Source organism: Musa acuminata, chromosome BXJ3-9 (genome assembly GCF_036884655.1).
Source record: "Musa acuminata AAA Group cultivar baxijiao chromosome BXJ3-9, Cavendish_Baxijiao_AAA, whole genome shotgun sequence".
Taxonomy (NCBI): domain Eukaryota; kingdom Viridiplantae; phylum Streptophyta; class Magnoliopsida; order Zingiberales; family Musaceae; genus Musa; species Musa acuminata.
Window position 1 is genome coordinate 1,602,979 of NC_088357.1, and position 24,401 is coordinate 1,627,379.

The 24,401-nt window shown below is 36.7% G+C and overlaps 2 protein-coding genes across 3 annotated transcripts; one reads left to right on the top strand and one right to left on the bottom strand.

Annotated features, from left to right (window-relative positions):
* The first annotated feature begins 4,111 nt into the window (after positions 1-4,111).
* On the top strand, positions 4,112-12,713 carry LOC135586121 (probable inactive leucine-rich repeat receptor-like protein kinase At3g03770). Of its 2 annotated transcripts, XM_065168598.1 has the most exons (8): positions 4,112-4,237; positions 4,340-6,527; positions 9,228-9,361; positions 10,295-10,535; positions 10,609-10,823; positions 10,939-10,985; positions 11,348-11,459; positions 12,483-12,713. In XM_065168598.1, exons 2-8 carry the CDS (start codon positions 5,183-5,185, stop codon positions 12,711-12,713), a joined length of 2,325 nt encoding a protein of 774 aa, XP_065024670.1. In that variant the 5' UTR covers positions 4,112-4,237; positions 4,340-5,182. The 2 variants fall into 2 exon arrangements, with proteins under 2 accessions (XP_065024670.1, XP_065024671.1); XM_065168599.1 differs by lacking the exon at positions 4,112-4,237 and having other exon boundaries at positions 4,299-6,527; positions 10,612-10,823.
* LOC103996747 (cycloeucalenol cycloisomerase-like) lies at positions 12,416-21,643 on the bottom strand. Its single transcript, XM_009417733.3, has 9 exons — positions 21,493-21,643; positions 21,269-21,420; positions 20,726-20,809; positions 19,827-19,868; positions 19,060-19,170; positions 16,906-17,097; positions 14,820-14,917; positions 14,256-14,457; positions 12,416-13,446 (listed from the first exon to the last, which is right to left on the bottom strand). The coding sequence occupies exons 1-8, from the start codon at positions 21,566-21,568 to the stop codon at positions 14,259-14,261; spliced, it is 954 nt and encodes a 317-aa protein (XP_009416008.3). The 5' UTR covers positions 21,569-21,643; the 3' UTR covers positions 12,416-13,446; positions 14,256-14,258.
* Positions 21,644-24,401: the final 2,758 nt, after the last annotated feature.

Consider the following 24,401-nt stretch of genomic DNA (forward strand, 5'->3'; position numbering starts at 1 on the left):
TTCAGCCCTTAAGCACTTTTCAATTATTAAATGAGAATTTTTAGATAAATATAATTTATTTAATTAAATATTAAATATGAAAACCAAAGGAAAATAAAGTTTTTACCTTAATTGACATCTTCTCTACTCATCTATTTAAGTTGGAAGAATTCTCTTATTCACTTTAGTGGTGAACAATAAGAGTTTGAAGACCAGGAGGAAAGACAATGATCACCAAAGGAGAATAGTAAGTCCTCCATTATTTCTTTAATTTCAGTTAAACATATTTAATTTATATTTATATGATTCTTAATGAATTTTGGATATTATATAATGGTATATTTCAAATAAAATTGAGATGCATGATGTAAATTTTAGAATTCATAATGTTCTTAATTTACCTAGAATTCTTTATGAATTTTAGATATTATTTAATGGTATTATTTTTAAAAAAATTGATATGCATGATGCCAATTTGCAATGTCATTAAGTTACCTTGATTTTTTATGAATTTCATATATTATTTGATGATAGATTTTTTAGAAAAAGAAAAGAGACATGATATAGATCTTAGAATTTATGATATTATCAAATTACCTCGAATTCTTTATAAATTATGGATATTATTTAAGGTAGATATTAAAAGCATTTTGAGATCCATGAAGTAAATTTTGGAATTTATCAGGTTATTAAATCACCTTAATCTTAAATTATGAATTTCATAAAAGTTTATACCTTTCTATTCATAGTTGATTTTAGATGAATTAAATAAATTTAAAGCATGTCAAATACTTTTTAAAGTTCATGTTGCATTAGATTAAATTTAATTGCTTATCTTTGTTATTTTATTTGTGTTATGACACACCATAAGGAATTGTATATTTTTATTTAATAAAGTAGATAAGTTATTTACTTAATATTGTATAAAAAAAATTGGATTGATGGGTCATCATTGAGTTTTGTTTAAAAAACTGACTCAGGTTGGATCACCACGAGATCTAACCTAAGGGGACTGTAGTGTGGATCAGTCCTAATATGATGTTTACGATAATAAAAGAGGACAAAGTGACATATAGGTTGGTATCGATAGGACGATCATTTTTAAGAAGTAACATACTGTGACTATTAAATGGTTCCTTCATTCACTATTAGGAGGAATGTATCATACATGTCTATTGAAGATGAGGATATTGAAGATGGAATACTATCATACATGTCTATTGAAGATGTGCTTCTTTTTCATCTTCCACTCAATTACATTTGATTATACTAAATTCTTCTAAAATTTTCTCTGAATCGAAGGTGTGGTGTAAATAATTAGCAGCAACTATATGATTTCAAGCAACAAGAAGCATAATGGAGAGGTGACGAAGGCCAATGGCAACAGTAGATACATTTCCATCGATCTCGTGGAATCAGTGTTGATGCATATGAACCCTAAGGATGCCATGCGCCTAAGCACCACATGCAAGGAATGGAGGGTCACAACCCCACAATATGATCCAACTACACGTAAAACTCCATGGTTTTTCACCATCTTGCGTTCCACCAATTCCTGCATCCTACGAAGTGTGGTAAACGAGGATACATCGTTCGAGATCAAACTTCCTTGTTATTCCGGTGAAAGTATTTTCATCGATAATGTCTTACATGGTTGGCTGGTGATACAGGATGTCACGATCTCTTTGTATAATCCATTCTCTCGATTGAGATTGGACCTTCCATTTGCCCCGTTCTCATCCTTTTATTCTTTTTACATGACATCAGCTCCGACGAATCCTGACTGCATCGTTCTCGGACACAACGGTGAGTATTTGTTCGTTTGGAGGCCCGGAGACGACTTTTGGAGCGTTGACAAAAATGTGGAAGTCAAATATTATAAGTCAGTCGTCATGTTCCGAGGGCAATTATATGCTATACGTTATTCAAAGATTTCAAGTAGACAGTTTGTGTGTTTCCAAGTTGCTCCGTTTCAACGCAAGGATTTGGAGGTGCCACCGCCTATGGATCTTTATAACAATGACGTTTATTTAGTCGAATCTTGTGGGGAGTTGTTGTTGGTGTGCATCTTAAAAGTCTCGAAAGTCCGTTTGTTTCGACTTGATTTGAAGAACAAAAAATGGATCGAGATGGAGAGTTTGGGTGATCGAGCAATATTCCTGAATAAGAGACACAATAAAAATAGCGGTGTCTCTGTCTCAGCTCATGAAACTGGATGTCTTAGGAATTGTATATATCTCATTGATTGGATATCGGTGTATATTTACAACTTAGAAAATCATAGCATCAAAATATTTGACAAAGGGCTATTAGGATATAACTTGATGCAATGGATTATTCCGACTTCTAGTTGAAATAAATGATGACGACAATGATTATATTACCTAGTCATGGAGATTTAATTAATTTTGGAGTTTCTCTATATTTTTGAAGCAAATAAGAGCTATTAATGGAATCGTATTTGGCGATTGACTAAGTTTCATTTTATGAGCTTTTGCAAATAGATATGCAACTCGTTATTGTTAATGATCATATAGCTCTTGAATCTGTACAAGTAAATCTCAAGTTTGAGAAATCATTAAACATATGCATGCAACTTGCAAAGTGACTAATCCATCTCCGATCATTCAACTTGGTAAGATGACAAAGGACTTATTAGAGAAAGATCGACCTTAAATCTCTCTTCTTTTTTGTAAATAGTTTCCTTTTAATTTTAGTTCTATTACACATGACAATGCCTATTTTATATTTAAATTAATAGTCATATTATGCATGTTTAAACAAATTTTTAGTGAGTAGTATCTCCTCCAAACATAACTCTGAAACCGATAGTTCTTGAGTTAAACCGATAGTTCTGATTTCGACGATTATGGTTCTAGTTGGAAACATTAATTTTTTATTTTTTAAAAAATAAAACATGAAAAAAAATTATGATTTGATTTCTAAGCTTTGAAAAATGGATGTATAATGAGTATAATGACTTAAAAATTTGATATAAAAAAGAATAAAATTATAAAATTTTCAATCGTTTTCGATGCCAATTGTTTTAATAAAATATCGTTCTGTACCGAAGTTTCGACGTTCTTTCGGTATGATACGGTATTGTATACCAAGCGATATACTTTTTGATTTGATACAAATCCGGTAATAAACCCGAAAGATAAAGGACAGGATTTTTCTGGGTAAACTGTCCGAGCAAAATGAGATTTGATAATAATTGTGGAGAAAAGGAAAGCAGCCCACTGAATTATTGGCTTTGTCACTGGAACAACTATTGATTTATTTAGATGCTCATCCAATCAACCAGAGAAAGAACACCATGGAGAAAAACCAAAAGAAAATAAGTACAACCCCATGCTGTCTTCTCTTTAACCATTCTCCTCGTTGGAACCAAAAACAAGAAAGATAATGAACTCTTCTGTTGAGGACCAAACAGAGCAAGTCAAGTGTTACTGTTTGCATGGGCTCCAAAAGGAAAGAATGCCAATGTTTTGCAACCTATGCAAACCCAGCATGCTTGGATGCTTTCTCCATCTCTGCCATCTCAAGATGAGCTGTTCAAAAGAAAGGCTTCCTCTATTTCTGCTAGCTGATCATAGTATTCTTTTGTCTTCTGTATGCAGACCATTCCTTTGTTGCTTGCACACAAACCACAAAGGTACAGGGGCAAGGGACAGAATGAGTTGGAATTTCTTTGTAGGTGTAATTGTGGTAATGATGGTTTTCCTGTGGGGATCACACTTTTGTCCTTTGTTGAGAAAATATTCTCTCTTCTTCAACTTAATCCCTTGTCAAGTTAAGATCATTAAAATTGTATACATTGCATAACTCTTTCTTTCCATTTATTTGCATATCTCTTCTTTCTTGGTAATTGAAACAAATAGAAACATCATTTATTTCAAAGTCAGTACTATAGATTAGACATCATTCCTAGTGTTTTTTGAACTTTAATATGTTTCAAAGTAAATGTTTTCAGTTTTAGAATTTGAAAATATATTTTTTGCCATCAAAATCTTGGGATTAAGATGGACTCAATTCTTCATGTGGTTCTTCCATGAACAATGAAATACCCTTGAACAGGATTTCTGTTTGATGAAATTACAGGTTTTCTGTTGCATAATATTAGGAAGCTAGTATTATTACATTGCAGGTGGAAGGAAGAAGAAAACAAGAACATTCCAAGAAACCATCGCTAGGAATCCATGTTCCTTCAGATCAAGTTCACCTTTTTATGCTCCCAATGTCCAACAAACCCATAGTTAAGTGGTCACTAATCTAAAAAGATGACATCTTCGTTATTCTTTAATCTCTTCTCTTTGTTTCTCTCTGTACTCTCTGCTGAACTCTGCCACCACTGCAGCTGCTGCTCCCCTTCGTCCACCTCCATTAGTGGTGACGGACGGATGCCTGTCGTCCACAGGCAAAGGCCATGTGCGCTCTTTAATGCGCGCACCCATTGTCAAAGCGCTCATCAGGATCCCTGCTTCCTTCGAGTACCAAAGATTCCGAGCGAGAACCGCCGCCTTGCAATCTGTGTCCGAGCTTTTTCTGTCCCGTTCTTTTCCCCGTCTCTCGTTTGATTCAACTTCCAGAACCTAGGGAGAGGATGAGGAATAAATTCGTTGCGCCGCTGTTTTCTTGGTGGGTTTAGCTCGAGTTGTTCGGGAAGCTGAGATTTTGGAGTAAAGATCGTTTCTTGGAGCCACCTTGGTGCGGAATTCTGGACTTTTTGATCCTTTTGGTCTTTCTCGACATTGGTTCGAAACAGACGAGTTTGGCCTTAAATATTGATCTTGCGGTGAGGTAGAAGTTCTTTATTGCAGTTGAAGGCTACATTTGCTGCGTTTGGGGTACCAATTTAAGCTGCTTTGGTTTTATTGTTCAGAGTTCTGTAGGCTGATGCGCTATAAACAAATTAGACGAGGCGAAGGATGTCATGCTTAATTGAAGTTAATTTGTGTTGGTGCAAAGATTTCTTATTTATTCAATCGAAAGAAGAACTTAGCGTCTCTCCGTAAGGTTTTGCTGGGTTTGCATCAGCCATGACATGCCTCAACAATTAGAGCAGCTGCTTGTCATCTAGGCTTGTAAGACTTTGGCATACAGAAATGTAGCGAGGAACACATGATATTTGACATCTAGCAAAGAAATCCGTAATGTTTTCTTAAACCATAGGAAGTGAAGTTGTTCGGTTCGATCAAAGATGGCATGCACTTTTATGTTACCAACAATCATCTTGTCTTGTTTGTTCTTGGTGCCTCTCACCGAACAAAAGAAATCGACCCATACCCAGTTGTTGCTGCAGTTGAGGAAGCAGCTGGAGTACCCAATTCAGCTTGGTGCTTGGAACAACACCAATGATCTGTGCTATGCGCCGTCTTCACCTAGTCAAAGCATTACTTGTGATGGAAGCTCCGTCACAGAGCTCAAGATAGTGGGAGATAAGCTTGCAAAGCCTGGTAGATATGACGGTTACTCAGTCGCCGGCAAGACTCTTTCGCCGGGCTTTTCTGTTGATTCTTTTGTCACAACTCTGACTAGATTGACGAGCTTGAAAGTGGTCATCTTGGTTTCTTTGGGGATATGGGGTCCCCTCCCGGACAAGATCCATAGGCTGTACTCGCTTGAAGTGCTTGATTTAAGCTCAAACTTTTTCTATGGTTCCATCCCTCCCAAGATATCTGCCATGAAGAAGCTTCACACGTTTTCCCTGGATGGAAACTATTTCAATGACACCGTTCCTGATTGGTTTGCATCATTGGACAACCTCATGATTTTGAGCTTGCGGAGAAATGGCCTGAAGGGATTGTTGCCCGGATCAATTAGCAGAGTCAGCACACTAACTGAACTTGCCTTGTCAGGCAATAGCATTTCAGGTAAAATCCCTGACCTAAGTAGCCTAAACAGCCTTGAGACATTGGACCTGGGAGACAACAGGTTGGACTCTGAACTGCCTATCATGCCCAAAGGTCTCGTCACTATCTTGCTCAGCAAGAATTTGTTGTCTGGTGAGATTCCACAGCAGTTTGGGGAGTTGGATCGACTCCAACACCTTGACCTTTCATTTAACTTACTTGAGGGGTCTCCACTGGCAGCTTTATTTTCTTTGCCGAACATCAGCTATTTGAATCTGGCATCTAACATGCTCAGTGGGTCCCTTCCGAGCAGTTTAACTTGCAGCGGCGAACTTGGGTTTATTGACATATCTAGTAACAAACTCACTGGTGAATTACCTTCTTGTTTGAGCTCAAATTCGGATAGGAGAGTTGTAAAGTTCAACTTGAATTGTTTATCTCTGAACACCCAGCATCAGCGTGGAGCGAATAATTGCCAACTAAATAACATGAACGGGAAAGAGTCCAAGCGGAAGAACACTTGGTTGAAAGTTTCTATCATTGGAGGAATTGTCTTAGTTATGCTATTGCTTTTGTTAGTTCTTTTTGTTTCTTGCAAAAGAAACTGTCATCGAGCAATAGCAGAGAAACAACAGTTGCCAAAGTCGGTGCCATCAGCCACAGGGTTCTCATCTGAGCTACTTACTAATGCAAGTAAGTAATCATCTTCTAGATTTTCCTGCTTTTTCAATCAGAATGTTGGTTATGCCACATTCATTTGCCATGGTGTGATCATAAAAGATTTTACTAACTAGAGTGTCTTCATGCTTGACAAAGCATTTTTTGTTGTTTCTATTGTTGATCCATTCAACCAATAATAATCCTCTGTTTTGATATCTTGTTCATATTTTTCAGTAAAAGTTCAATTAAGTTCTAGCTGACACAAAAGGGACTATTTGGTGGATGATTTATGAAAGCAGATAAGTAAACCTTTTATGTCTGCCTTTGGCTGGTAGGTGTTACTAGTATCAAGGGGTCTAGTTTTTCACTTGGGCAATAAGGAGACCAGTGTTTGTATAGTTGATTTGCAATATTTCTCGTATCAACTGGTGATTCTTTTTACATGTGTCCTCACTCATAGGCTTTGGGTTGGATATTTATTCTTGAAATTAATCTTCCATAGAGTAAGATTTGAGTAAACCTTAAAACCGATATTCTTTTCAGTTATGCTTCAAGATTAACACGGTAATTAGGAATGGGCCTTATCTATCTTGGGGTTACTTTAAAGTGTTATCCTAGATCGTCATCTTTTTGAATTTCAAGATTTTCGAGTGATTAGATTAGTGGCAGGGTACTTTTTTCCTAAGTGCTTGATCTAACTGGTAATTCATTTAATCTTTTCAAATTTACCAACCTGCTTCTCCCAATGGCCTTTAGAGTTTAGAATACCTGCTGCATTGACTGAGCACTTAGAAAAGTCGTTGACAGACATCTTCAGTTAGGGTGCTGGAATCCAGGGGACATCTTTGTGATTTATGATGGCCAAGAAGGAGCGCAGGCCTTGATAATAAGTGTTTGAAATCACTGCCTTGATAAGAAAATGGTTATGGTGGCTTGCTTATAGCCAGATTATGCATGGGATAAGGTCATCAGGAGTGTGCATGGCTTCCAACAGAATCAGTAGGATGCTAAAGCATGAAAAAATGTCACTTGTGCATGTCTCTCTTAGTTCATTTCATAGGATGACTTAGTATGTTGTAAGGTAGAAAGTGTCTTGTTTGTTAAAAGAGGACATATACAAAGGGAAGGTTTCTTTGCCAGAAGCATCTCTCATGATTCTAAATTATATATAATGCACCCATTTCATGATTTCACTGGCATGACAACACCATTTCCTGACACTATTTTCTCCAGAACTTACATGATAAGTCATTTTTCTTTGGAAGTATACAGATAAATTAGGGCCATGGATAGTTCTTGTGATTTTTTTTGAGAATTTTTTACTTGTTATGATTAAAACCCAAGCATTGCCTAGTTTCCTTGGGACAAGCAAATATTGAGGCTTTCAATTTCCTCCAAGATTTTGTTTTCTCTATTGATTTTGTCATTACGGCAATAAGTTCAGAATCTGCTGCAAACCTTAAGGCTGAATTAAAGCATCATCTATAATGGATATTGGCTCCTTAATATATGTAGAGATTGCCCAATCCAAGAGTATGCAGGATATAGTCCATATATATTAAGGGTTTTGGAAGTAGGGTTGGGAGATTTCTTGATGGTTGTGCTATATCTTAGGCAGTCTTTTGTCTTTAGATGAATCAAAATGTGAATTCCAGTGTTAGAAAGAGTAGCATCTAGGCTGTCTGAGATTAAATTGCGACTGATCTCTTGTTGCATTTACAGTGAGATGGGTTGGAATTCCTGGACAAGCTTAGACCCTGTGGAAGCTTAGATTAAATTAAGATATATTTCCTGTACAAGCTTAACCTTGTATATTTCCCTATCCTGCGGCCTTGTTTCTATAGGAACTGCAAAAGAGTAGCATCTAGCTGTCTGAGATTAAATTGGTAATGTGGGCCATCTTTAACCTTCCTGATTTGGTGGATGTATGCTAACATCTTTTGTGAAGGCTTGGTAATGTTGATGAAATTTTAGAGCCATTTAGTTTCATCTCATATCAACCAAACTGGTCATAGTCATGTTCTGAGGCATTCTGTTAAGCATAATATGATCAATTAGAATAACAATGAAGATGAACAAGAATTATAGCAAGGTTATTGCCAATGCTAAATGTCAAAAAATTTGGTCAAAGTATATCTTGGAGCTTAATAAAGAAAATGCTATACATGTGGCAATACAAATTTAGTAGACTTTGGCCCTTTCAACTTTTAGTATGGGGTTTTCAGCATTGTGAGTGATGCTAGGTCTAAAATCATTAGCTTGTAAGAGAAAAGTTCTTCCTTCTAATTTGACTTAATGAATCATGAAGGCCTAAAACTTTGCTACTGCTTAATGAAGCTAGAATTTTGAGATTTTGTGCAATTGTTAGTTTGCTTCATCTTCACCTGGTGACAACAGGTGAGTCATGTAAAGAGGCTCTCTTCTTAAAAGGGGTAAGTCGGAATCATACACTGAGCCATCCTTATTTAATAAAGTTGTAATATGTTACTCCAACATTTCAATGAGACATACATAACTGCAAGCTTTTTTTTTTTCTTAGATGATCTTTTTTCTTTTCTGCTTCAGTATCCTTGTCTATAGTTTGTGGCTTCATGATTTAGCGTTATCTTGACTTAAAAATCTGCTTACATCTAATAATGCCTGGCCTGTTAGTTATGTCGTTGCTGAAGAAAGAACTAACATATACCGAGATATTTGCATATGTTGACACAATCAATTAATTCTTCTTCTCAGGATATGTTTCTCAAGCAATGAAGCTAGGAACACAAGTATTGCCTACATATCGGACTTTTTCCTTAGAAGAGTTGAAAGAAGCAACAAATAATTTTGAAGGTTCAGCATTTATAGGGGAGGGTTCAACTGGAAAGGTTCTTCTAATTTGGAAAATTTTAATTTTCAGATGTTTCTTTCAGTCATTTATGCATCATATACCACACATGTTCATCCAAATATTTATTATAACATAAGAACTGAGTGGATTTGAAAACAAAATTGATTGTAGTGTGTTTGCAGACTAATATAGGCTTGTGTTGTCAAGATGCTTATCCACACAAAGAAAATTTATTAGAGGAAGTGAATGAATTCCCTTTGAATCAAAATTAAATGGAGGGCACAAGTAATCAATCTGGGGGCAGATCTGTCTTGTTCAATCAATATTCTACTGCTCTTTTGATAGATCTACTCTACTAACTGAGATTAGCATACAATAAGTTATTTTTTCAGCAATATAAGCTAGTTATTGACATGAACATTTGAATTTGGTTATATTACTAGTGTCATATGCATAACTTAGCCTCATACCAGAACTCTTATGCTTGGAAGAGTTCCACGGATGTAAATCACAGAAGATTAGAGATTGAATTCCTTGGTTGCCTGGATTTCTTGGTCATGCATTAGCCTTGTTCTTCAATTTTGCCTATGATTTTACAACAACAGTGTTGATACCCTGATTTATTTAGTTTCTCACATGGTAGATCCTTTTGTATGAATCATGGAATGAAGAGTGCTTACTCAAAGGTATATATATCTAATAGTAAAAGTGTTTTTGTCTACATCAAGAAGTGATTTTTTAAAATAAATGATTTAGGCACAAATTAGAAATACTATTTCTGGCCCAAGTTGTCACAGTATACGTTCAATTTTTAGTTCTTGAGATAGATTTGGAAAACAAGTTATAGTTATGTGAGATTTGGTTTCTTCCATGTGCTAATCTTTCCTATTTCTTCGCAGTTCCACTTTGTATATTACTTTTCATACTGTAAGTTAATGTTTTTGACAGTCTTTTCCTATTCTTTTTTCAGCTGTACAAGGGGAGACTAGATAATGGAACCTTTATAGCTATAAGATGCTTGACATTGTTCAAGAGACATTCTATAAGAAATCTGAAGTTTCGTCTGGATTTGTTATCAAAACTTCGCCACCCCCATTTGGTCTGCCTCTTGGGGCATTGCATCGATACCACACAAGATGATTCTAGCATCAACAGAGTCTTCCTAATTTATGAATATGTAGCTAATGGAAATCTTCAAAGTCATCTTTCTGGTAATGGTTCTCCATGCAGTTTAAAGTTTTTCATCTATGCCCTGTAATTCCTAAAGGCTTTGGTTTTTGCCAGCAGAACGCAGTATGGAGAGGGCTCTTAAGTGGCCAGATAGGTTGGTGGTTTTGATAGGCATCGCTAAAGCAGTCCACTTTTTACATTCGGGAATTATTCCTGGTTTATACAATAATCAACTGAAAACCAAGAATATTTTGCTTGATGAGCACTTTATAGCGAAAGTGAGTGACTATGGGTTGTCCATTATCATGGAAGAAATTTACAAACATGAGGTCCGTATCGAGATTGACAGAATGGGAAATTATGTTTTGCTTGTGAGCCTATAATTTTATGGTATTTTGCATATTTGATGCATCGATGCTCACGAGAATTACCCTCCATCTGCAGGCAAGGGCCGAAGGTCAGAAACCTATTCAGAGCAAATCTCCCGAACTGTGAGTACTTCTCTCATACATCCATATCCGACAGCTAAATTCTGATTTCAGATTTGCATGTGAACCTACAATTAGCCCAATAAAAACATGTTACTTCACATCAAACCACGTGATTCGGAATCCATGTGTACAAGGATGGAGGACCTTTCGACTTTGTATCTAGTAGAGGTTCTAAACTCTTTCTCTGCTCTGAACAATGAAGTCGAGTACACTCGTCATTTGATACGGATTCTAACTTTTGGTTTGACATAGTCCCACAGTAAGATTGATAAAAGTTTGCATCAAACAGTTCCAGCAGTTACGAAGCAAATATGATTAAATTAATACTTCTGGTAATCTGACTGACACATTTGCCTTTGTAGGGAGACGGCAAATTTGGAGGATGATGTTTATTCATTGGGCTTTATCTTACTCGAGGCACTCATGGGACCATCAGTGTCTGAACAAGGTTCCGAACATTGTTTAAAAGAATTGGTAAGCTCCACCCTTTTCGGATTCTATCTCTATTAATAAATGAATTTAGCCTGATAGACCACCTCCAAAATGAAACCTACACACTTGTATGCAGTATCTTACTGGAGTAGGTACGTACCTGTGGCTGTAGTGATTTTTAAGGTGACCCTTTAGAGGAGTTGATGGCAATGAGAAATCATGTCTGGTTCATTAGGTGAGGATTGAAAGAAAGTGAACCTGTACAATACCATTAGAAAATGTTTACCATTATCAACGATCTGTCACATGCATGAAATCCATTCCCGTGGGTACCTCCTTATATGGGCAGTGTGCATCGGTTGCCATGTCATACCAATGATCACCTGGTCTCACCTGGTTTATTGCAGATCATCCAATGGCTTTTTCTGCACTGCTGCTGCATTATGATGACCCAAATCTAATTGACATCATCTGCATGACACGTCTATGCTCCTTAATGATTCTTTTACTAATTTCTTTATTACCAGGAATTTTTGTTCTTTTCTTAGTTGAGAGATGAAGTCTATGAGCATTGAGGTACAAACATATATTACTTCTTATCTTTCATTGAGCTCCAATTAGGCCATGATAGTCTTGTCTTAGATTTTCTATCAGTCTTGCTGCCTGAATTTAGTGTATATGCTCATAGTTTGTTTTGAAGTATACTCATTCTAAACTCGATACATAATCCCTGATATAAAATCGTACTGAAAAGCTTCTGGAGTTGCAGCTCATGCTGAGGTGATTGTTCTAACACAAGACTCGGTTGTACTGATTAGGCTGCAAGGAAAAATGCTACTAAAAACCACCAAGAAGCCCAGGTTTAGCTTGCCTTGACCTAGTGAACACATGGATTACTTATAATAAAAGCTTATTAAATTGATTTCATATATCTGATTCCAAAACTTATGATATTATAACATGTAATTGCTTCAGCCAGGTTGGTATTTATCTTCATGTGGACGGATAGAAGCTAAATTTATTTCCATGGAAGAATGTCACTCCAACATTGTTTCTTGTTTGCAGGCTATGTTAGTCACTGGGCAAACAGTGCAAGCACGCATTCTTGATCCAGTCGTACTAGCTTCTGCATCACAGGACTCCCTATCGATTGTGATCTCCATAACAAGTAAATGCTTGTACGAGGAAACGTCTCGCCCTTCAGTCGAAGACGTGCTGTGGAACTTACAGTATGCTGAGCAAGTACAAGCCACGGCAGATGGTGATCGGAAGTCCGACATCGTATCACAAGCATGATCCTGATTTGGAGTTTCCTATAGCATGGATCACAGAGATTAAATTCAATGTGGCCCTTTGCCACTACTTCAGTGCAGAGATTCAAGTGAACAAGGTTTCTAGGCTTGGAGAAATGTTACCCAACATGCTGTAACAACAGAGACGTTCCGAGAAGAGCAATCCCTGTTTGCGTATTCCATTTTCATGTTCTCCACAATCCCATTGCTATCATTACTTTGTGCATCTAATCACTCCATCTGTAATTAATTGTCTTCTATCCATTGACTTCAGAGCAGAGTTTTGTGTTCTTGCTGTTGGGATATCCATATTTACCAGAATCTGTTCATGCTTGAACTCCCAGGCAAATGCAATCACTTGCTGGTGAAAATATTTGTTTCAGTTCGCAAACTCGATTTGCCTCTCGCCTTTATCATTGATAGTCCAGTGCTGTCAGATGTCAACTATCATGTATTTACTTCAGACTAATTACTGCACTTGTAGAATGGATTCCATCTATATGACATGCAGAGGAATGCGTACTTCTTCCCTTCCATGCTGCTATTGCTCAGTTCTACACAGTTTATCTTCGTCTAATATTTATATGCCATTACCTTAAGGCGAAAACATCCAGTTCTGAGTGTCAGTTTCCGGTTAATACATGCCGATCTGACTGGTCTCTTAACACTGGCTTCAGGTTGTGGTCGTTGCAGATTCTGATTCTTTCTCAGGATGTTCATTACTAGGATGGGATATTCTGCAAAAAATGAGATTCCAGGAACTAGAGAGAGATGTATTTGGAAAAACAAGCAAACTGGGTTACACAGTGCAGATCACAAAACAAAGCAAATATTGAAGATTTCAGCACTGTTTATGAATAGATCCACATTAGAAGAAATGGGAGGACAAATCAGAAGATATCCAGAAGCCATCCAAGATTCCTGTCTGGTTGCCTTAATAAATTTAGAACTTGTGTAGTTCATGAGTAAACTTAAAAACCAGCTCAGAGAAAAAGTATTGAATACTTCCACTTACTACACAGCAGTCATGGAGCAGTCATGTCAAATCAAAGTGCACATTAATAGTCAAAAAGTATGTTCATAAATATATGTAACAACAGTCTGACATAATTTTATTCTCAGGAAACATACAGCATGAAGATAAAACATGAAACATGACTTTCCATTAAAACATGGACTATTCTAAAACTGGTGCCATGTACATTTCAATTTTTCAACTGCATGCTTTAATACTATTGTCTTATTTGTTGGGAATATCTCTTGCACTCAGTTTTGGATCACATTCCAGCATAATTTTTCAAGTTTAATATATAAGAACCATAACAAACATTTTTAGGCAGCAGTATGAAACAACAATGGCATGTCCATGACCTAACATAGTTTCAATGATTATGTTGCAATACAAATATCAGTATTTTTTTTTGCTTTCTAGGTTAATCAAGCTATGCTAAAAAGCAGCAGAACCACAAGCCTCATTCAACAATAATGTTAATACAAAATAATTAAAACTTAAGTTAAAGTTTGTCTGCCAAAGGGAACGTCCTACAGGTCACATATTCATGGAGCTTTGTGGTATATGGAACCATGCAAGTCCTGGCTGACTGCATTGCCTTGATTCTGGAATTGGAACAATAGGACCAAGAAATATACGCCATAAATCAAGTATTATAGTTACAAGCATTGCTGCACCCAGTGCATCAACAGCCACCCTTGGAAGGTCCCATGGTTCATCCTCTTTCTCATCTACCCTGAGAACCATAAAAATGTACGAGATAGGTTAGACACAGCCAATATAAGCTATCATGCATGATACACTGTATACTTTATCACTGATAAATGGTAACTTGTTGTCAAGATTATGTTGCCTTGTCATTGATGAACCAAAGGGAAATCTTAGATTTGGCAATGGCAAAGTCATTATTGTCAAGAAAGAATGATAATATATTCCATTGAAAACAGATTTCACTGATACAAAAGAGAAGCTGTCTGGTCAAATTCAGATATTATCCATAAGATTCAATGCAGTTAGGTGCATGGATTAAGTTAAGCATATTTCACATCCAGATCACAAAAAATAATCAAATTAATGAATATTCCCAAATTACCTTACCTTAAAAACATAGGGAAGCTCACGATGAAATAGATTGCATAGAACAATGATCCTACTTTGTACATTGATTCCCGATTGACAAACTCATAATATGGGAACTGCAAGTTTTCAGAGTATACACAAATATCATACGAAGTTATATTTATATGAGCAATGAAGTAAATGACCACAAGTTATTTATGTAAGTGTCCTTCTTGATGCAACAAAAGGGGAAAGAAGGAAAAAAAAGCAGATTGTATTTCAGTTTGAACTTTGAAGAACATTGACATTTTAGCTCAAGCTACACTAGCAGCTAAAATTTTAATTAATGATTCACCTATAGACATAGCTTTATGAATAACATAATCATTATTTAAGAACTTACTGCATAAGGTACAAGTACAACAACGTAGAAACATATTTTCAGTGAATAAAGAAATAAATTTACTACTTATTGAGAAAATTGAACAACTAAACTAAATAAGAAAATTCTCAAAGAAGAAGGCGAGCGAGTCAATTATAAATATCATCCTATGACTCTAACCATAAACCAACTAAGAGAAGTTTCCAGGACTTCGTATAGATGAAAAGTGATAAGGTGGGAAAAATGAAAGCATGTATTCACAACCAAGAGCACTAGTGCTTCCTTTTGACAATCTGCTTGACATTATAGCCAACTTGCATTCTGAAACAAAAGCATTAAGCTCATATATACATTTAATATGTTTTAAAAAATGCTAGGTGCCAAAAGACGCCAAGGTCCCAAAATACCCGAAGCACTAGGCGATCGCCCGAACGAAACAAGACGCTATGAAATATTAACATATAAAAAATATATAATACAATTGATCAATATAATTGTATAAATAAAAATATGGCATTAAATTGAATTATTAAGATCTTTAGGATCCTTTAAATGATTGTATTTCCAAGCAGGATCCTTTATAGAAATTTTTGATGAATATTCTGAATTGCTTTGTACACTTGTCATTAATCCTAAAACCCTAATAACAGTTCTAAATAAATAGAGATTAACAATCTAAATAGGGACTATTATATGGTAACAGTAGTTAACACTTAGTTGTAATTTTAATATCAAGGATTAACAATCTACTATTAACAATATTTAATCCACTACTAACAGTAGTTAAGAGGGGGGAGAAAAGAGACACTAATGGTGGAACATGGGGAAGGAGAGGGCAACGGTGATGGAGGAACTTTTGAATAACGACAGCGATGACGGAGGAAATTATGGACGATAACAGTAGTGACGGAGGAAGCTTTATATGGGTGGTGCAGGAAACTATGGTCCTATCCCTCGATGGTCGAAGGAGCTGCACATGGAAGCAACAGTGACAGAGGAAACTGTGCATGAAACTTCGAAGCTATCCGTTGATGGTAGAGGAAGCGTCGGACTTGTGCGTTGGCGACGACTACGCACAAAAGCAGCGGAGGGTGTAGAGGTAAGTCGGAGCAACGAAGTAGGGTTTATGAGTCGAGGTCACACAGGGGGATTTACTATTTTGCTTAGTTGGTTCAATCAACCAACTAAGGTATTGTTCAATCGAACTAGAGTTGATCATCTGGTTCGGTTGCTTTGCTTCAATCGAGTACTCGCCCGAGGCGCCTAACGCCTGGGTTCAGGCAATGCTTCACTGAAGTGTGTTGCTCAACTATTGTGCGAGGTGCTTGGGCCTCACCTTGCCTTCCCCGAGCGCTTGGGCACATTTCTAAATCACTGTGTAACATCAGGCAATGCAATAAATTCATCGAAAAAAAGAGAAAACACAAGAAAAAGAGTAGGCAATGCAATGCACATTTCTAAATATATTCTTGAAAGATAAGTTTGGCTTAAAGCACCATGTTTAGCAGAAATTACATCAGTTTAACAATTTTTTATTATGCAAATAGACAATTTGTAATTGGCCAAAATGTTACTTGATTAATAACTAAAATTTAAAATTACTTGATCATAAGAAATTATCAAAGACAAACACTCTAGCTGTAAGATTTGTGAGAACTAGCCTCCATGTGTAACAAGAAATAGACAACGTAGAAGATGGCACAAAATCATCAAAAATTAATGATATAAGTGTGCAATGCGTACATTTGAAATAGCTAAAGTCTCCAAGTAAGCTATGAAATAAGAAAGAGCCAAAATCCATGCAGCTTCACTGGCCAGTCGAATTGACTGTGGAAAATCAGCAATGACATGGCGCAGCCTACGCAGTGTTATATTAGATGTCATATGGTAAAACAGGAAACAAGAATGAGTGAGAAAGAAAGTTGTATGTGGGACCTGTCACATAAGATCAGATGGTCAATTTCAGACAGTAAGAATTGTTTTTCCTGAAAACTAAATGCTAAAAGATTATGCAAGATAGCATATTAAATGGTATAAAGATATGGTTCTGCAGATTAAATCACAACAGTGTCAGAAGTCTAACATAGTAAAAATGTAATGTGATACCGATGACAAAAATACATAAAAAGTATATTTTAACTTGTTGTGTATGCCTGACATGAATGCAATAGTCAATACCATCTGTTGCAATTGCTTGTATATCCTATGTATAATACAAGGTCAATATCTGCAACTTCGAGGACTTTTGGTGTTTTCTGCAGTTTTTTCAAGTAATATTGGTTTTGAGATTTCTCCATTAAACTTTATGTTTCCAGTATCATAAATAGCAGATGTCTCAAATCAAGTTACAAAAGAACATGCAAGTATGTGCATACATAAATATATACATATACATATACATATAGTTGCCACTTGCCAAGGAACTAATCCTTAAACCTCCCTTTACATATATTCTCTTCTAAGAAAGCACAAGGGAGCAAAAATTTAAATCATGGATTTTAGGTACCATATCTGTGGGCATATGTGAATAGAGAGGGCTTGTGTCACCTTATCTTATATGAACTGGCACTTTACTACTTGAATAAATTTTCATAGTATATTCATTGCTGACATGATATCCTGACTGAACAAAAGGCACTATTTTGATGTTAAAAAAAACCATCTGGATGTTCTAGTTCTCGACCTTACCAAACAAGTATCAGTAGGTACAACCGTTTAGTAAACACTAGTTTGTCATTAGATTTTGAAGATCAGAGAAACTTGTGGAGAGTCCAGCATAAAAAGTTTGAGAGAAAATAATACACAAGAACAAGTATTTTGGGGCGAGAGTTGTCAAAGTCAACTTATTTTAGGCATGTGATTTCTTTCTGCAGGAATATTAGTGTTCCTTAATGCTCACATCAGTGGAATCAGTAGATATTAATGGAAGATTGGAATTAAGTCAAGATAGGAAATTAGACAAATTTTGCAAGATGCAAATGAATTTGATCGCAATTCTAATTCAGCACCTCCATGAGTTATCTATGAAAGAAAATCCTATATATTTATCTTATATTCATACTAAGGTTTCGCTCCATGGAAGTTGGCCTTGTCACAAGCATAGATGAAAAAGGAAATGACTCGTAAGAAAATGTAAAAGCACCATACTTGTCCCCAAGAGAACACAAAATTGATGTCTTATATAAGGCACAAATTTAGAAGACTAGAAAGGGATGGCTACTGCATTTTTCTGAAAATTAAAACAAATATATAGAGGAAGCATGAAAGAACATATAATACAACAAAAAGTAGATGCATGTGTAGCTATAATATACTTCACAGGAGGTTTATGGTAAAAAAGATTTTAAACCAAGGAATGCAAAACTGTCCAGACCACTACAGGTGTGAATCAGGGACCACCCCTTTCCGGTGGTCCAGTTGGGTTTATATATATATATATATATATATATATATATATATATATATATATATATATATATATATATATATATATATATATATATATATATATGTGTGTGTGTGTGTGTGTGTATATATATATATATATATATTATAAACATGATACTCAAGAGCCACACACTGCACCGTAGGCCCACCATCCACCCAAGGTCTTGTGCATGCCCATGTATCAAAATGGTACCATGGTACAGACCCATGTATCGTGTGTCTATACGCCGTCATGGACACTACCCACCGGTCCAGTATCCTAAATTGCATTGCTTGTCTCAAATTTATGCATCAAACTCTTCGAGTTAAAAAAAAACTTTGATATTAGATACATAACTCATTGAGGTCCAAAGTTGAACTCTCTTACAAAATTATATACTAATAGATGCAAGCCAAACAGAAATTATAAGGAAAAAGACAAAATTAGCACCATTAAGTCTAGTTTGTTACATTGTTCATTCTCCATGAAGGAAAAGTGTATGACGCTCCAAGTACCGTGAAGAAATAATGAGTCCAGAAGTAATTCCCAACATAACTAAAAATTATAATCCACAGATTTGCCTGCAGCAACAAGATGAGAAGATCTCACATGATGTTAAAAAAAAGCAAGGATTGTGGTACAAGTCCCTGAAACAAGTTGGACTTACCAAAAACTACAAAGTGGTTATATAAAAAATGGCAATATTGATAGAAAACATTTTACTGTTTTTAGTAATGCATAGATCTGTTATTTTTGTTAATGCTTCTCTGCTACTGATTTCTGTTGAATAAGAAACAGAACACTCCAATCATGAGAGGATATTCACAATTGCATCAGAAGACCATAAGCTTCAAGTATTTATCATAATGTATCTGTATGAGACAATAATTGTATAAACCATCATAAATGCAGAATCCATAAAATGAGTAAATCAATTTAAAAAGAAAGCAAAATCATACAAGATGACTATGGTTATCATTACTCTGTGATGATATCATCAGAACTAAATAGATCATGGAAGTTTCACCAAGTGATTTTAGTTTTCCATTATTCCTAAACTGATAAATCTGTACACAACAATTTATCACTGCAACAGAGTCACTTGCATCTTCATGCCTAGGAAAACCATCGTGTAAACGGATCGCAACTCCTACAACATGACTGAGAGACAAATCTAAGTCAACGTATGCACTTAAACAATAAAAAAAATTACTAGAGTTCCACAAAAAGAAAATACCTTCACCCAGTATCGATCTCTCCAGCATTTGCAACTGTCTGCCTGCAACAGTGAATGGATACTGCCTTTAATATGAGTTACATATACTTAGTGTATTCAGTATCAAAGCTTCTTTGAATTGTGAATTATGAGTAGACAGAAAATTTGTACAACCAAGAATGTAAGTGGTACATCAGTAGACATGTACTGGGAAACTCTTATCTGTTCCCCGGTTTAAGTACTTATTTTTCTCTGTCTTTAGTGAATCAGTTAAAAAAAGACTTTATGTTTTCTATTTCTAAACATTTTCTCCATTGTTAGTTTGTCTTTGGTTGTTGTTCTTCAAATATGCAGTCAAAAAATGAATGATGTGAAAAGCTTATTTACATAACTAATGATCACTAACCATGTTCGAAGGCATTTAAAAGAGAGATTTATATCTTGAGTATATTTGCATCAATAGCATGCTTTAAAGTAGTAAAGCGAGACTAAAGGCGATAGACTTAAAAAAAAAAACTCCAACCACATGTAAAGACAGTATTGGTCTTAACATTCACATGATCACATAAAAGAGTACGCTTTTAAAGCAGTGAAATAAAAGAACATTGTGCAAGATACAAGCAACATATCCATTGTAGTTCCAATACAATGTGTAGATACCTATAGATTAAATAATGCAAAGAAATAAAATAGTTGATTGCCCCATAACATTACAAATCCAAGAGACTAAGCAAAGTTCAACTGGCATCTAGTTGAAGGCAGAATAACCACTCACAAGAACCAGAACCTACAATCATTAACAAAGCCGATGGAGACTAATGCCATGAAAAAGACTGAAATAGCCAAATGGTACTGTTCTCAAACAATTACACCAGCAAGAAATGTTTATAATGCAAGAGTCAGGATCTGAAAGTGCGCACCTTCCCCATGATCAGGAGGGGTATCAAGAAAGCTGGGACAGAAGAAACCAGCCCGATGATCAGATACTCCAATTCTGTGAATCTCTGTCATTTAAGATGATCAAATTACAACCTCTCATGATGTCTTCATCACCAGCATTACATCAAATTATATAACAATCATATAATAAAGAAGGAATAGTTCCTCGCTCAACAAGTTAACCCACCGTCCATTTATTTCCTCTCAAATTAAACCCCACCGCACATTTCAATCTGGTGACCAGAAGTGTAGATATATCGATACATTTGGGGGAAAAAATGGTGAAATGACTAGATACATTCATTAGCTTAAGAAAAAAGTTTACTTTTTTTAATGGATATATCGATTTAATGGATCAAAAACCTCAATGGACCACAAAAAAGGTCATCAGTAAAAACAAAAAAGACGTAAAAAGGTTCGAACTTTATCTCAAACCCTCCCGTGAAAAAGCAGTAATAGATCCCAAATCGAACCCAAGCAAGGTGCGAAAAGGAACCCCAAAGTGAAAAGACAAAGGTTCAGACCTCGTAAAGCCTGTAGGGGACTATGATCCCGAGGCAGAGGGTGAGCCAAAAGGGCGTGTAGATCAAGAAGAACGCCTCCCCCCACCTCTTGCTCGGATTCGACGCGAACCACAAGCTCTCAGAGCTGTCCGCTGCCATCCCACCGCCGAAGCCTGAAACAACGTCGGCGGAGACCGTGAGAAAATAGAAAAAGCCGAGTAACGCAGGACGCGTGGCGCGCTTACCGCTCCCGTTCTCTCGTCGCGCAGTCGCAATGTGATGCGAGGAGCGCACGCCTCCGCTCGTTCCGCCTTCACACATCCAGCGCTGCCTCCAAATTTATTGGAACGAGGCGGCCGCGGGAGGGTCCGGTAAGGTTACCGGAGTCGAGTGTGATACCAACCACACGTATGTAATATGGGCAGTGCTGAGCTGTATGATCCCTCAGCAAAGGCGTCCTAATCAAAGCAAACTTATTGCAGCTGCATATAATATATCATTAAGTGCAAGTCATGGGTTATGATGCAAACCGCACAGGAGAAATAAAGTACTGTCACTCTACGATTCACAAGTTGGGTTGAACGACTTTGGAGAAATCACAAGGATTTTATTTTGATGTTCTCATGCTTGGAGGTCTTCTTTCAACTACGGAGGAACAGTGTCGACTGCCCCAACCATAAATAGCTGGGTCGAGAAATTTTCCAGAGGTCCTCAACGACGATCAACGGTAATGGTGTCACCCTCGATACGTTTCTATCCACCATTGTTCGCCAGGGAAAAATTCGAATTGATGATTTTATATTACAAGAATGATAAGCTCCTGAATGTACTACCTTGTCCATGTTAGAGGCACAAGCTCCTGCAACTTCTCACTAATTCTTGTTCTCCTTTCCTAGGAAAGAGAAAAATAAAATTAAAATTAAATCTGGAATGTATTTGAGATCTAATTAACACAGGAAAAGTCTCTTCTCTCGTAAGAATAATACTCTGAATTTTGACCATTTTAAACCGGTCGGTGAACCTTTGCACCGTGGTTGAGGAGTTAGCACGGTTCGGTCTTGTCCCGGATGTGCAAGATCGCCCGTGTGAATACTCGGGCAGCGGAAGTCGTCGTCCGGTTGGGTTGAGCTCGAACCCCACTTCCAGAACGCGAAGGTTCCCCTTTGATTAGTCGCCTTCTTCCTTATCATCTGACTCCTGCACACAGGTTGGGGTCGGGAGGAAAATTTCTCGACTCGACTCATCCGAAGGTTTAGTTGGAATTGGGTGAAAACGAGGAAATCCCTATCGGCGCTGACTCAGAGATGGGTTTTTATACCTTGAGCATGGGGACCAACCTTACCTGACACAATTTATGGTCGTCGACTCATTAAGCAGCGAACTCACTTCTCGTACAAACATCGGGCGTCCTTTATACCACAACGCCGTAAACAACGATGTCGCACTCGATCGGCGTCGTCCCGATTCGGCAGGGCGACGTTGTACTCGGTCAGCATCGTCTCGATCTTTACGAGGCGCTTCGTACCCGATCGGCACTGTCCCGATCTTTGTGGGGTGGTATCGTACCCGATCGACGTCATCCCGATCTTTGCGAGGCGACGTCGTACTCGGTCGGTGTCGTCCCGATCTTTGTGGGGGCGGCATCGTACTCGAGGGGCATGGTGCCAACGCGGTCCGTCATGTTGACTTTAATGCTCCTGGTTGGCACTGATGTGATTGTGAGCAATTGTTAGAGGGTATGCTACCAAATTGTGCTTTATCAAAACCATACACTAGTTAATAAGGGACCATTTAGTCGGTTAATCATTGATGTGATGTATAGTCTCGTAAAGAATTATTTGTTTTGAGCGATGGGCATACCAGTATGATTTTATCCTTTTGAGTAAGTTTCAAAAAATATCTTTAAGGGTGAGGGAGACTCAACAAACTTATGAGTCTTAGTTCCATACCCCTCGATTAATACAAGACTACCCCTCAATTAATACAAGACTAAATGACCTTATCACTAGTGAGAGTCTTGTGCGCAACACATCACTTTTAACTAATATCTAAGAAACTGGACTAAGATTGGCATGAAGTATTGCAGTCAACGTATCGATTCTGTAAATCAAATAATACCTAATCGCAAAAACTTTCAGTGATCCGAAAAGTTTTACTACCTAAGCTAACTAGCACAATCAATGTCTCCATATTTATTTCTGATCAGTAGATGCAAATTTGAACACAGACATTGACAGGATACTAAATTTAAAAGATACTCATCTAAAAGAAGAATTATATTATCTAATCATCATTTTTTCTTCTATGGAGTTGAAGGTAGGAGGTGGGGTTGGATGGGAACCAAGAATTATTTATTTATTATTTAATTGTATCGATGAAAATTCTTAAATTATGAAATATATTAATCCCTTTTGTTAAGAATTTTCTAGTTAATGTGTTTATAATTAATTTTCAATATGAAGAAAGAAGTACAGTTATAATTCTTCAAATATTAATTAATTACATAGCAATTGGGCCATAAAATCACTATTTTGCCCTCTATCCAAATGTGTGGAAATCTAGTTTGCCACGTTGGCGTCAAGTCAACGTCACGTGGATTTGATAATTACTCGACATGTGGAAGCCACGTTAGCGTTGTCGAGGAGAATGTATAATATGACCACCAAGAAAACGACAAGCAGGTGATTGGCCATCTGATGCGTGAAATAATTAATATGGATGATGGCAATGTCCAAATCGATTTTAATCGTCATAAATTTTTGATGTGATTGAACAAGATGCCTTTGTCGGTTTGATAATCAATATGGATAATGATCAAGATGATTCTGATTTCTCTGATGCTCTCGTTGACGATGGACAAGATCACATAATCTCTATTAACAATAGCTTGATAAATTTTTATAATGGATATTGATAGGAATTATTTTGGTAACTAGTATCCTCCCGCTGGTGATCACAGAGGTGAGGTACTAACGTAAAAAAAGAAAGAAAGGGGGTCAATCATCCCCCACAAGACACTCTGATACGGAGGAAAATATGATCTATCAATCTCGGAGACAATAGTCCATGCGAAGTCATTTGGATCGATCCGATCGATCTTCATAAATAGTAATCTACGGGCGATTGATCGGGTTTATCCCCTCTCGGTAAATCT

Bases quoted from the DNA above. Each gene is read 5' to 3' on its own strand.
- LOC135586121 (XM_065168598.1), top strand. From the start codon at position 5,183: ATGGCATGCACTTTTATGTTACCAACAATCATCTTGTCTTGTTTGTTC. The intron at 6,528-9,227 runs GTAAGTAATCAT...TCTTCTTCTCAG, and splicing joins TGAGCTACTTACTAATGCAA to GATATGTTTCTCAAGCAATG. The intron at 10,986-11,347 runs GTGAGTACTTCT...TTGCCTTTGTAG, and splicing joins CAGAGCAAATCTCCCGAACT to GGAGACGGCAAATTTGGAGG.
- LOC103996747 (XM_009417733.3), bottom strand. From the start codon at position 21,568: ATGTGTGAAGGCGGAACGAGCGGAGGCGTGCGCTCCTCGCATCACATT. The intron at 17,098-19,059 runs GTAACAAACTAG...CTTATGTGACAG, and splicing joins CTTCATGGAGAATGAACAAT to GTCCCACATACAACTTTCTT. The intron at 14,918-16,905 runs GTACGCATTGCA...GAAAACTTGCAG, and splicing joins AGACTTTAGCTATTTCAAAT to TTCCCATATTATGAGTTTGT.